The sequence below is a fragment of the Acipenser ruthenus genome, chromosome 8, assembly GCF_902713425.1.
Source record: "Acipenser ruthenus chromosome 8, fAciRut3.2 maternal haplotype, whole genome shotgun sequence".
Taxonomy (NCBI): domain Eukaryota; kingdom Metazoa; phylum Chordata; class Actinopteri; order Acipenseriformes; family Acipenseridae; genus Acipenser; species Acipenser ruthenus.
Genome location: NC_081196.1, coordinates 60,599,851 through 60,615,147, shown reverse-complemented (window position 1 = coordinate 60,615,147; position 15,297 = coordinate 60,599,851). Strand labels below are relative to the sequence as shown.

Below are 15,297 nucleotides of genomic sequence, written 5' to 3'. Positions count from 1 at the left end.
TGTTAGGGATGTTTCCTCTTACACTAATGCAGTGCCGTGTTAGGGATGTTTCCTCTTACACTAATGCAGTGCCGTGTTAGGGGTGTTTCCTCTTACACTAATGCAGTGCCGTGTTAGGGATGTTTCCTCTTACACTAATGCAGTGCTGTGTTAGGGATGTTTCCTCTTACACTAATGCAGTGCCGTGTTAGGGATGTTTCCTCTTACACTAATGCAGTGCCGTGTTAGGGATGTTTCCTCTTACACTAATGCAGTGCCGTGTTAGGGATGTTTCCTCTTACACTAATGCAGTGCCGTGTTAGGGATGTTTCCTCTTACACTAATGCAGTGCCGTGTTAGGGATGTTTCCTCTTACACTAATGCAGTGCTGTGTTAGGGATGTTTCCTCTTACACTAATGCAGTGCTGTGTTAGGGATGTTTCCTCTTACACTAATGCAGTACGATGTTAGGGATGTGCCCTCCTATGTCTGGAACTATGATTGAATGGCACCATCGAACTGGGAAGTAACACAGATGATCAGCAAAGCTGATTCTTTCTATCAAACCCGCGAGTAGGGAAGCCTATTAAAAGCTCTTGTCTGCAATGTAATAAAAATCTGATCCCCACATCAAAGATTAACACAGGAGTAAATGAGTGTTTATGTTAGGCACTGCTAATCCTACATTCCACTTAATAACAGGTTCCTGGAATCAGAAAGTTAGCCAGGTTACTGAATATGAAATTTAAGTGGGCCAATTAATGCTGATGTTGCTACTGTAAAGTCTAATGTGGATTTTAGTCCTGAGTTAAAGTCTAAAGCAGCTGACAAAGATCAACATTCAGGAAAACAAAACAGATTCATTATTGAGTTTCAGTCAGAAGCAACAGCATTATCTGCAACTCATTGAATTTTCCTCTCGCTGGAAACTGAAGTCACATAGTGGCATGCAAAAAATATGCCAGGAAATTCACTTAATGCCAGTAAGCTACCCTTATGTTAAACTTACATTTCAACATATAGATAGTGGAGACGTGAAAAAAATGACCCATTTTATTAGAAATGGGTCTAGAGGGGGAAAAAAAACAAATCCAGTCTTGAGTATAGAATATCAGAAAACATCAACATGTTAAAAAACAAATCTATTTGGATGGAATAAAGACAAACTGTACAGATCTACAATGCCTGCCAAACTGTTTTAGCCATTCCGAAAATTGAAAAAAGACATATAATGAGAATGTTTGTCTTTCATTTCAGTTTGATAAATGTTTAGTCACTTATCACTAGTTCTCTGAAGCTGTTCCCAGACATGCTCTATGATGCATGTTCAGCACTTTTGCGCTATGATATACCACAGGATAGGCCCAAATCCTGTCATACTTATGTTACCAGTTAAGCGACCTACTGTTTTTTGTTTTGTTTTTTTAACTCTGTATTCATTTGACAGTTTTCAAAATGACTTTATGGCCAGGATTACTTTGTATAAATCTCACAGGGAATTATCCCTTAAACAATACAGTACTGAACCCCCTCAAAACTACTACAGCTACTGTGTTACAGTCGCACAAATACCCAGACCTTTCCTCAAGATCTCTCAGAGGAGGAAATGCTTCATTCAGAGCATGACAATTAACCCTAACAAGGCCCAGTACTTCATCACTCAATTGACAGGCAGCCAAAGCCACTCAAAGCAGTGTGTCAGCCAATCACTGTTGTGGTATACCCATTCGTTTCAATTAGACTGTCAAGCCAATAAAAAGCCATTTAAGTCAGTCCAAGTCTGGAAATGGGCAGATATAATCAGTGTTAACTGCTGGGGTCAACAGCTAATGGTTCAGCACCAGCTCTCAGTCCTATTGGAACATGCTCACATGGTTTAAAACCACCAGTTTTGTCTCATCTGTTTGTTGATAAGAGCAAGCACTGTTAAACTAGTTCCTCATGGCCAGTCACTCTCTGACAAAGATGCAGGCATCTCTCTCCTCTTTAACCATTTAACCTCCAACTGCGTGTAGAATAAATGGTTTATTTCTAGTTTTGTAACACTTTGGAGTAAAAGGCTTTGTGAATTCCGCCTATGGAGTACAATGAACATTATCAGTCAATACCAATGAAAGGACTGCACTGAACACACTGACTCCAAATCCAAAGCCATTCGTGACCTCAGATGAAAAGACAGCTGCAGTCAAAGTGAAGTTAGAAAGGTATATTATATAACACAATGCAGCTGCTAGTAGTTACATTGCACCTGAATATTATCTGCACTGTAACTTGAGATCATCATTTCTACAATAACACATTAACACAGTTCTAAGTTAGTACACATACACCCACTCCAACGGAAGCAAATGTAACATTTGAGTAATCACTATCATGCAAAACCAAAAAGCAGTCAACTACTTGCATGATGTAAATAATGGCGGGAGGTTATAGTATTCTGCAGTACTTACCATATTAAAAATGTACAGCATTTACAATAATTAAAATGTCCAGCAGTGTGCTGCAATAAATGAGAATATAACTAAATGTGATGTATTTTTTTAATAGTGCAATAAAATATATTAATCAACGTAAATACTGTAGAATACTATAATCGCCTTGCACTGCTTACAGTTGGACATGCTTTTAATATCCACTGGCAATTTAAAGAAGACGGGGGAGATATAAGAGCAATACCCTTCAACATGAAATAAATACGCATTATATCTACATTGGGCAGTGTGGTTAATACAGTACTTCAGTAATAACGGTGGCTCTATACAGGTAGCTAATGGCCTGAAAGTCAAGGGCTCTCTTCACTCCTGTAGGTCACTCAGTCCCAGTGAATAACTGGCACAGAGTCCATTCCTGCTATGAGCCACACACCTGGTATTACTTGGGTTTAAGAGAGCCCGTACTAGTTCTGAAATGTTACACTGCTTTTTTAAAATGTATTTTGGATTTCTCGTTTAATAATTATTAACGAACTTGTCTGCTTCTCTCTGTCTCTGATCCCCATCCCCAGCGGGCGCTAAAGAATTTGTGATAATGGACAGCTTTCTGTTCTGCAATGCCTGTGTCGTTATATATCATTAATGCTACAGCAGTTTAAGTATAATTTAATAATTAATTCAAATTAAGATTTCTAGAAAATCATTCAGGGGTTCTGTTTCCCAATAGCTATTTTAAACAAACCAACTTGAAAAACATTTTTTTGCTAAATGCAGCATTTCCCAAACATGGCTCCAAATGTTCTTGGGGGTTCTACACTTGGAGAGTTGAATACAAAAACAGTCTCTAAGTTTATCTTGCTATCTTATAGAGCCTCCTTGAGTCTTATAAAAGGTCACTGCCTTCATGTCAACTAGCCTTAAAAAAAGGCTACCTTGTGCAAAATTAAAGACACTGTACAGCCCCCAGAAGATATCATTTACCAGCACAGTGCTATTTTTGAAGCAGAGGTGTATTGTAAGCATATGTTCAGTACCCCAGGCAGGTACCCTCACTCACATGATGCACCTCTTCTCAGCAGGTGCAGATGCTTTGGGGAATATTTGCACGGTGACAGTGACTAAAAATACAGAAGCCAGCAAAAGTTCTAGGGGTCAAGACAGTATAACTGGACTGGGGTAACATTCTTCATTCACCCAAAGCTGTTTGCAGTTTTTAAAGTGTTCTCCCCAGTCTCTAATTTACTAAATGCATTTATTTAATTCCAGACTAGAGCAAATGCTTTGACAAAATGCCCCACCATCAGGCCCTATTCATTAAGCTTTAACTCTTCAGTTATTTTCATTTATTTGGATTAATCACAGTAGAGGGGTGTGCAAGTCATATCACCCGACGTCCAGGACAACAAGATTTATGTGAGGGAAGTTTTGTCGTTACACTTTGCCCGTCGGACAAATCGTTTTTATTTACTTATTTGTCCTATGTTTGTTCTGTTGCTAGAAAAACACTTCGGGTATATTTCTAGAGCGCCACGCAAGTTTCTGAAAACTGAATTGCGGAAGTCTAGCACCTACACAAACATTTTATTAAGTGTTTACGTCCCACCACTATAATTTCTGATTGGCTAGCTGTGGGTAAAAGCGAATCTTCTATTAGTTACAAAGAAACCCAGAAATGGCTGCCCTTAAAGCCTCTGGCAAGGCACAGACTAATCTTTAAACTTACGGTATTATTTGTGTTTTTTGTAAATTAGCAAATAAGTGATACTGCTTTCTTAAGACATGAACCTGACATTTAAATGTAGCAATCTAGTAAAGTAACATAATAAATAAACACCATAGTCGCTAAGGTATTAGCGGAGTAGAAACTTTGTGGTTAAGCGTGTACTTGTTGGGATGTTTAAAAAACAAAAGTGAAGTTTACTGTTTAGAACCATTTCAAGGCAAACTTTCCCTGGCAAACAATGTAGTGTTTTTTTTTTTATTTCGATTTTAGTGTTGCTAACCTAGTTTGCAATTTATCATACTACATTTAACGCTATATTATTATTATTATTATTATTTTTTTTTTTTTTTTTTTTTTTTACTCAATTTGAATAGAATTGTTAGTTATTTATTGGACATGCACAATCCATCAATTTGTGAAACTATTAAAACACGAAGATTGACAAACATGTTTATAATGATATAAATTAAATGCTAACATATGAGATTATCTGTGCAATATTTTATTAATTTAAAATAAAATACAGACTGTAAAGCTCACGGCAATGTGTTTATGTAATCACTAATTGATTGAATGTGTTCACTGTTAAATAAAACCCAAATCCTACAAGTTATATTCTACTTTTTTGTGTGTGTTTTTGTGCGACAGGGAGGGAACAAGTAGATTGTGAAGAAGGACAAGTCCATTTTTCTAGCATTTTGTCCCTTGGTCAAGAATTTGTTTTCAAAAATTGCACACTCCTGCAGTAAATAATTTTAAATTTGTGAAACTGTTACAGAATGTTCTTGGCTTCATTACCGGTCCAAAATATTTTCACAAATACTATTAAAAAATACTTTTTTTTTTTTTAAACCCCTGGGTTTAGGCTTTGTGAATAAGACCCTTGGGCCATATTTTCAAAGCATTTACGCCAGTCTTAATGAACTCCTATTTTTTGAAAGACGACAATTGAACAGTAATGTGCAAAACTAAGAAACAAACAACTCGAGACTTTGAGAAACCTCCAATCACATGCCTTAGGTGTTTGATACTAGTTTTGTGAAGTCAATAGAGGTTGTTCATCTTTAAAAGATGTAGTTAATTAAAGACTGGAGAAAACCCTTTGAAAATATGGCACTTCATGTTTAATGGTTAGCCTTCGACATTTAGCAGAGTGCTTTATTTCAATATTTACAGAACTTCGACAGAGCAATTCACATTAGATTCTTATTGCCCAGTATTGTAGCCATATTTCACATACTCTGTGATGAAAACACCATTTAATTAAAGCAGAATTACTATGCAACCAAAGTGAGGCATTACTGAGCCGAAACGGTGAATTTCTTGGTCAATCAATCAATGTTTACCCAAGACCATCTAACCTTATGTAAGTGACACTAAGCATACAATCAATGTGCTTCTCATTTAAAACATGTCTGTTTCACTGGGCTACTTGACCAAATTTAAAAGCTGAAATTAAGTTAAAGTAATTTCCCATGTTACTGTTTATGCACTTCCATGTGCTATGTATTACTGGTCAGGAAAAGCATGTATCTTTGCAGGGGAAAATTGCATTTTAGTCTTATTGTTCAGCTATCAAGCTTTAAAAAGGGAAAACCACATCCCACGCAATTTACAAATTGTACAGCAAAATGAAAACTAAACGGAGTTTTGTGAAATGTGTCATTAGTCCTATTTTCATATTTGTCTGCCACATTTATTAGCATTCAGTAAAGCTGAGGTCCCTTTCTTAGCTGTACTAAGATGATTTATTACTTTGCATTTGCAATCTATTAAGTACAATTACAGTAAAATATTCAGGAGCAAGAAGTGCAAAAATCTCTAAATTGGTTACAAATGGTCCTTAGTTATTACTGTTAGCAGCAACATTTAAAACAGTTTTGTTTCGCAATGACAACCACATAGAGCACAATGAGTATCATCTAAATGCAGTCAATACCAATGAAAGGACTGCACTGAACACACTGACTCCAAATCCAAAGCCATTCGTGACCTCAGATGAAAAGACAGCTGCAGTCAAAGTGCAGTTAGAAAGGTATATTATATAACGCAATGCAGCCGCTAGTAGTTACATTGCACCTGAATATTGTCTGCACTGTCTACATCTAATGTAACTGCAACTTGCAATCATCATTTCTGTAATAACAGGTTAACTGCAGTTCTAGTACACATACTCTCCCAATTCTAGGACATTTCAAAATTATAGTTATCAGTATCTTGAGAAAGTTGATAACCAAAATGCAGTTTGCTACTTCTGTGCTGTAAATACTGCAGAAAGATCACACTATTCTGCAGTGTTTACTGTGGTCAATATAGTTTACAATAGTATTTAAAAAATACAGCAGTAAACTGGTATACGGCAGTAAAAACGGCAGTACTGCAATAAACGGGTACTGATACTGATGTATTAAGCAAGGTACATGCTGCAGAATGTTATAATCACCTTGCAGCATTTGCAGCTGTAAACGCCTTCAAGCTAAAGTGGTAGGGGGTTATACTATATTTAAAACAATAATGACTATGAAGGTGGTCCTTACCAGGTAGTTAATGACATGAAAGACACAGGCACCCTTCCCACTGTAGATCATTAAGACCAGTGAATAACTGAGAAAGTTCATTAATGCTGTGTGAGACAGCTTGTCTTGGTATTTTCTGTGCTCACACGTTCTCTTGGAATCACTCGTAGTCTGATCCCTTGGGTTTAAGGGATTCCATACTCAATTCCATTTTTTCTTGTTAAAATTGTGGTTTTCTTGCTATTTAGATCAGGCACTGCTGTATTAGTTAAATTAGTACTGTATGTAATAATGTGGAATATGCACAAAAAAATTAAATCTGTATCCTAAATTAGAGACATATAACTCAAGAATTCTCCTCTATTTGTTTTGTATTTGCAATGTTATAATCATGCAATATCACTGACACCATCAGATCCCAAATTCAAAGCAAAAATAAAATACTTCCACAGCATGAAAATAAAAACCATGACGCTATTACATTTCTGTCAGTGCCGTTTCGGGGTCCAATGATGTTGGCAAGATTTTGCGGCTTACTAATGATAACTAATTACTGGCTGGAAAACAGTAATAGCTACAGGCTGTGATAATAAAGTATTCCTTGTAACTGACGAGAGGTTTAAGCTGTGAGGTAAATGGAACCCGAGCTCTGATTTAAAAGCAGTGCCAACTCTGATCTGATTCTCCAACACTAGCTTGGACTTCATTTGGTCCAGAACTGAAAACTTGCTGAAGACTGAAAAAAAAAGAACAGCTTGAGGCAAATCTCCTTTCTGATTAACAAAAAATAGATACGGATGAGAAGACTGTTGAAGTCTTTATAAACATTCTCTTACATTAAACAGTGCTTTTAAAAATGAGAATAAACTAATAAACTCTCTATAAAACATGTGTTTTTTAAGTTTTATGAACTGCCCACTTTTTTTTTTAATTAACCAAATGGGTTTAAAACAAAAATAATAATAAAAAAAACAGTAAAGAAAAAAGAAAGTTAATTTAAAAAAAAAAATCCTGAAAACAATTTTGTGAATATGGGCCCATGTTACTGTTGAAATAAATATATAAATAGCAGGCTTTTCATAAAAAATTACATTTAAACCAACAATGATGAACTGTGTCAGTCTTTACATGACCATAAAGTAAATTGTTTATTTCTAGTATTGAAACAGACGGTTCTTGATTTGCCAAGAAAAAATCTGAGCATTTCCAAAAACAGAATTCTTGACTACAACAGCATTATATATATATATATATATATATATATATATATATATATATATATATATATATATTTATATATATATATATATATATATATATATATATATAGAGAGAGAGAGAGAGAGAGAGAGAGAGAGAGAGAGAGATAGATAGATAGATAGATAGATAGATAGATAGATAGATAATTATTTCTGCTGACTTCTCATACTTTATGTTATCAATTAATTCATTTCACTGTATATGTTCGACTGAATGGACAAAAAGTCTCTATTATTTGTATATTGAAAACATCAAAATACAATCTGCTGTAATCTTATTGGAGTTCCTGGACAGAAATGTTGCTTTGTACTTTAGACACATTGCCTGCTCACCATAACACAAACGGCTAGCAGTCTGTTCACTCCTGAGAATAACACAGGGGCTGCTTCCCTAGAAACGAAGTGTTAATGCAGTGCTGTGTTAATACTGATATCAATCACCCACAACAGCTGCTGAAGGGAGTGACTGTGGAGGGGCATGGGAGCATTTTAAACATGTGCGTGAGAGAGGTTATTCCATGGAACTCAGACCGTGTGCTGCAAGGTTCTCTCGTCACTCGACACATTCTCAAAACCGCTCACAGTCTAACAAGCATCTTCATTATTACACTGACCGCTGATTTTTTGTTTAATTGTTTGTTTAATTGTTTTTAATCCATTTGCACAGATTCACCTTTTTAATACAGTACCACTGCTATTTCACATTAGTAAGAAAAAAATGATAATCCTACCACTACTACTACTACTACTACTACTACTACTACTAATAATAATAATAATAATAATAATAATAATAATAATAATAATAATAATAATACATGTGTGTATTTAAAATACAATGATTGTATGTATGGTTATGGTCAGATGGTTACACAGATGATTTAATGCTAGTACATGTACATTTAAGATGTATGAAATGGAGGTTAAAACAGTTTGCAGACCTTCATAAAATCCAAGAAACCAATAGACACACCGGCCTAAATCCTTTCTGAACGCAAACTCTATAGCTGTGTAATACCTTCAGAAGGAGATACACAAATAACGCATCCCGGAGCTGAATTGATTTGGAAGCATCTGGCGTGCCTGTGTGTGTGGAATTAGAGGCTATTGGTTTATAGTATTATCACACGAAGCGCTATAAATCAGGGTTTCACTGCTGCAAACGGGCATCATGGGCTAAGCCAACGCATTGAGAATGCAAAGAAAATGCTAACTGCAATATACGTGAACGGAATTGAATTTAGGAAAAACGCTGAACTAGAACCAAGCGTATTGAAGGTTGTTTATGCGCTTTGTTTAAAACAGTTTTTAATAATAATAAATACATACAAATAAATAAATAAACTCAAAATTAAGTGTTTTGAAATTGTTTTTGGATCATTATATAAATAAATATATATATATATAAATAAATATATATATATATATATATATATATATATATATATATATATATATATATATATATATATATATATATATATTTGGTTACAAAAAAATTGTTAAAACCACAATACTACGGTACTCTAAATCGGCGGTATTTATTGTTGCTCGTCTAAAAGATATATGCATGCTATTTGATCAACGCCGTTACAGTGTTTAAGGGTTGCTCATACAGAACATGCCCATACAGCCGCACACCCTATGCTTACGCATTCGACTTCGGCTTCTGTTGTCATCCCCCCCGGTGCGTGCACAGGTGTAAACAGCGGGTTTGTTTGAATGTCAAAGTGTACATGTGCATGTCTTTTTTTCTTCAGCATTAAATTAGCTGTTATATTTATTATAGTGGAAGCTGTAAAACATGTGCCAAAAATACACCTTGGCATTGACAATCGAGGCTCACCATTATTTCTGAAACGACTTGGGCATTTGAAATACACACGTTTCTTTGTGAATGTACGTGGTCAAATAAAAATGCAGTTTTCAATAAAATATAAAGAATAAACAAAAAATAAATAAACAAAAATACATAATTAAAGTTGTATGTTATTAATATATTGTATTGTATTTAAGAGTATCTCTTACAGTCATCTAGGAAATGTTAATTTCTATGTTTTACTCGTTTAAAAATAAGGCTTCTATCTGTTTGAAGCGCTGCGTGCCACGCTTGACTGTAACCGAGTGTGCTTATTTACTGAATTTCATCAACGGCAGCTCTACACTGACACTCACAGGCAGATACCTCACTGCAGAACAGACCCACAACGCTTTAACCAATACGCCTGCTTTTAAACCTTTCAACACGCACCCGATCAATGCTCAAGCACCACGGTACAAAAGGTAAAATATTTTGAGGCAGCTGAAAAGTTCAGCTTCACACCTCATGACATAAATGGTGGACTCCGTTGCTTTTACAAGGTGTTCCATGACAACATTGGCAAAATAAATAAATAAATAAAACGGTTCAATTTACAAATAAATTAAATAAATGTCATATAGTGTTTGATAGTTTAAAGCGACCCCCAATAAAATGACATTAGGTTTAACTTCACAGTGCTATATACAGTATGTATGCGCCAGTGTGCGCGCGCGCGTGCCCATACGGAAAGAAAATGTTTTCAATATACGTTTTGTATATGGTGTATATAGGCCATACCTTTACAATGTTTAGCTGTGAAATAAATACTGGATGGTGAACCTATATTTTGCGTATGCTCTAAATAATTAACTAATGAGTGTACACCGCAGTAACTATGCATTCAAAACAGGGTGTACGAACTTTGTACTGCAGCAAAAGACTTGGTAAATTGCATTGCCATTACTGTAATTATAAAAAGCTCAGAAAAGGTTAATAAAAAAATGTTTAAACACCTAACTGGCTACATTTGTGTCAAACTTCCTATTGTCATATATAACCATAATATAAAAATACATAATATATTTAAAAACGGCAGAGCCCAAAATGTAAAAGTATACATATGGCACACACATGGCTGTCAAAATGTAATATATTGTTGAGAATAATATTCTCTTCAGAACGTATATAGGATCACTGGTAGCAGCTGCAATTACAGTGGTTGCATTGCAGTAAAATGCCATATCAAATTCCAATGTGAACGCATAGAATGACATGTATAACATAATAATATATTTGTTCAAGACGAACAGTCTTAGATTATGTAGAAAAAAAAACATGGAAAAAAATTCTAGATGGCAGGCACATGCAATTAAAGGTGAGTAACAATTACTTTTATCGGCAGAATAATTCTACAACAGAAAAATCTACTCCATTTCTATTCGAATATTAAATGACCAGGGTACTGAAATAAAGGGCTTGGCATTTTTCTTTCCTTCAATTGTGCCCTTTTTCCACACACACACACACTATTTAATATAAGACCCATTTTCATATTGATCTCTGGCATTATCTGACATACACATTTGATATTTGCCTAAAGGTTTTCCTGTCAATGTAATCAAACTATTATTAAAGCAATTCAGGCAGTGTATAAAACCTAAAACAAATTGCGCTGTGAGCTGCCTTTAGTGACTCAGGTCAAGTGTTAACTTGTGAGATTTATTAGACAGTAAAATGAAGTCTCTCCAGACTCCTCTACAGAAAGAATACAGGTATTATTTATTATTGCACAAGCTAGAAGGTCGGCAGCAGTATTCTCCCATTCCCCTACGCACCACACATGACATGAAACACTCTCCCGCTTTCAATCCACTGGAATTGAATCTATAATGCAGCACAACAGAGGAATTCAACTACGGCTTCCAGCAAGGCAATGCAATTCAAATAAACAAAATAAAAGAAAGTGAAATGTAAAACAAAATAATACTGCCAGGCTGCATTCAAAAATATAAACTGGAAATGTACCATGTCACTTCTTCATGCCTTTGCAATAGCATTTTCTACATCTAGATACATACACAGTAAGGACTACTTTGTATTTAAAAGTTTAAGGATCTATCACAAAAAATATAATTTTGTTTTTCTATCTATTTCTATCTAATTCAAATATAGTCCATTTAGCATTTCTTATATAAGTGTATCATGGTATCTTAGTTGCTTCCCTGTTCAAGACAATCACCTACTCTCCACATAAACCCAATAAATACTAAAAGCGAATGCAGCAAGCATGTCTGTTTCAAAAATGCATTTTAAAGGCAATTTTACAAGTTTATTGATAAGATACATGTTTAAATGGAGTCATTTTCTTTTCAGCTCACTTCCATTAGTGCAATAAATAAGGCTCATAAGCTGTTGCTTGTTACGGCAATAGGCTGTCAGGCGTGTAACTGGTAATGTGTGGCTGCCGCTCTGCACAGACAGCAGTAGATCCGTTCTTAACTCAATTTCCTAACAAGTAAAAGTACACTTTGTATTACAGCTGTATTAAATACTGTAATCACTCCATACTTTTTGGTACATTTGCATAATCATTTTTTAAAAAAATCTATATTTGATTGCAATTATCCGCAACAAACTTTTTAATTTTTTTCAGTTTTTAAATGTTTTATATTGAGGCTTTAATTATCAACACAAAAAATAAGCAAGAAGGGAAATGATAAAATGCAGCATTATAGATGTTCTAGTGGGAAATTACATTTTCCAAAACCAGTAGGTCCTTCTATTTAACATTTTATTTGGATATCAGAATTATAAGTCACATATTGTAGTTCAGATTATATTTTAAGCAGAGCAGAACTCTAACTAAAGCATGGGTCCATGACCTACTATTGCTTTTAAAAAGAACCAGAACAGAGTTTTCTCCACAAAAAAATAAATACAAATAAAATACAAATAAACACTATAAACCAGAAAAGACAATATAAAGTCTATTATTATAGTTTAAAATGTAACTGGTTTTAGTCCAATCTAACAGATCAATGGCATACTGTACCTTACTTCATATATTTATACAGCATCCCTATAACTACTTATTACAGATGGCACGGGATTCAAACAACGCACAAAATGCAGCTTTATATTCACAGCTCGGCGCCTTTTATATTCCAAGTGTTCTCCTAGCTTTAAAAACATGACATAAAATAACACATTTCCAACTGATTATTTTAGCTAATAACAAATTCATTGTTTTAAACAAGACCTTTGTTCTTACTGGCAAGTTTGGACCCATCTAATATCTGAACTGAACTGAACTACAGTATGCAGCAGTACATCTATTACTGTCAACTCAGTGTGTTAATAAAAGTCTGCACGGTTATGAGACAGAATAACTATGTAAAAATGAAATATGAACAAGCTAATAAAAGACACTTCTGTTTATTACAGTATGTATGTCTCATACTGAATGCTGTCAAAATGATGACTTCATCTTTGACAATTATCATGAGCAGCACAGAGGTCTGTGTGCCAGTAATTCATTGCAGAAATGTCATTTTAACAGATTGAGACTTATTAAGAATTAACCAAGCTGAGGAAATAACACATGCATCTATCTATCTATGAGATTATTGTCATTATCATGCTAAATCACAAAAACAAATGTTAAAACATTAGAGGGATTAAGAGCATTGCATTGGTTTGATACACATGTGAAAGTAGATTACTGTGTAGATATTGGTGTCATCCGTCTCTATAAATTTATAGAAATGTACGCCCCTGCTTCCATTAATTACAAAGTAAATAATATAGTTTTTCATATTTACAGAACGTGAATCACACCTGTCCTGTGCACATGCAGTTCGTGCTTATCCATGTTAAACAGTGAACAGGGACATGTAGAATATAACACATTGTAACACTCATTACTAAGAAGGCAGCCACTTTCTAAAAAATATTTTTAAAAATGAAAATAAAATTAAATAAAATAAAACATACATCCAGACATTGTTTATGTCTTGATGTAATATTATCTTGCAATGCTGGTTACAGAATTACATTTTATTCAAGTCCTATAAACATTATTATTTACAAGTGTATTTGCTTATCTGACCAAGTAATACAGAGTAACCTGGTTTATATAATGTCTTCTTCCTATGTGTGGTACAGTTATAAAACAGCAGCAGATACGTGATAATCACTTCTTCCAAGCGTGTCCCTCGCTGACGACGCGCAAAATACAGGTCTGATATAAAACAGCATTTCTTCCTGGACCACCTTAAAGAAACGATGGGACACCTACCATGCACAACCACCTAGCGCCTCACCATCCTGGTAAAAGTCGTGCAAAAGCCCCAGTCGCCTCTCTTACTAAATATGCTCCTACCTTCGTTGGAGGGATGGTTAGTGAGTTGTCCCAGGGAGATCAATGAAGAGAGGATCAGAAAAAGAACAGGGGGTTTGCAATCCATGTTGGTGGTTCAGAGGTTAATGAGAGGTACATATCTCCATGAAGCATGCCACTGATGTGAGCGCGCTGATTCCAAGATGAGTTACCATTCTCAGCGCAAAGCCTGATGTCAAGTTTGACACCGGAGATGAGGAGGAGTCTGCTCACCCTCGATCGGCAGGCAAGGGAGCAGCCAAATTGTTTTTCCGCTGGGTCCTAGTATCCAGTTTGGTGAAAAGTTATCAACTCGCTCTTAATTTCACAAGTAGGTCAAATTCTTTACCGTGCTTATTACTTAAATATTCATAATATCAAAACTATATTGTGGCGTACACAGACCTCAAATGCTGTTTTCATCTCTCACGTGGAATAGCAGTATACAGTAACACTGGCTGTAAATAGCTATGGATGACCTGCTTTTAAATATCTTATTTTTTTTAGTCAGATGTTAAATATGTCAAAACCGTCTGCCTATGTTTTTACAGTTTATAAGCCATAATTGGTTGTTATGTTTTTATGCTGTATATTTCAGTTGACTTCTTTATTATTGTTCTTTTACCTATATTACCCACCTGAAGCCATATTTGGTACAGCTTCATCCAATATCTTAATTTCCAATAAAAATTGATACCCTTAAAAAAAAAAAAAGTTTCCCTAATATGTCACACATGGCTGAACAGTGCGAGTCAATGTGATCACAAGCCCTTGTGGAGTTAATAAGTTTGGTATAAACAGAGCTTTTGAGCTGAAGGAACTTGTCTAGTCTGTGTCTGGAACACACAAGCAGCCATAGATTAAAATCTAGATGCATAAATCACCTAAATCTGATTTAGCACAGACCCCTTTCCACCATATTATTATTATTATTATTATTATTATTATTATTATTATTATTATTATTATTAATAATAATATTTACAATACCTCACCACGAGGGAGAAAACAAAGGGCAGGGTGTTGGTATTATTAAGATGGTCCACTGTCTATGTCCACAGAGATAAATATGATCTTTGTTTAATTAGGAGTAAGAAGCAAATTGGGGGTTGAGAGGTGGTCTAGTGGATCTGGAGTCACTCCACAGCAGCATGGCTACAATAACAGGAAGCACAGCACTGATCTATACAGTAGAGGACAGACCCAGAG

The 15,297-nt window shown here is 35.0% G+C and overlaps 1 protein-coding gene across 6 annotated transcripts in view; it reads right to left on the bottom strand.

The window, feature by feature from the left end:
* LOC117407241 (ephrin type-A receptor 3) overlaps positions 1–14,276 on the bottom strand; it is a 108,406-nt gene extending 94,130 nt beyond the window's left edge. For 5 of the 6 annotated variants that reach the window (XM_059029413.1, XM_059029409.1, XM_059029410.1 and 2 more), the window contains exon 1: positions 14,092–14,272. In XM_059029413.1, coding sequence (XP_058885396.1) covers positions 14,092–14,176 — 85 coding nt within the window. In that variant the 5' untranslated portion in view covers positions 14,177–14,272. Of the gene's footprint in view, positions 1–14,091 lie in introns of all 6 variants that reach the window. The other variant, XM_059029414.1, reaches the window with a different exon arrangement.
* Positions 14,277–15,297: the final 1,021 nt, after the last annotated feature.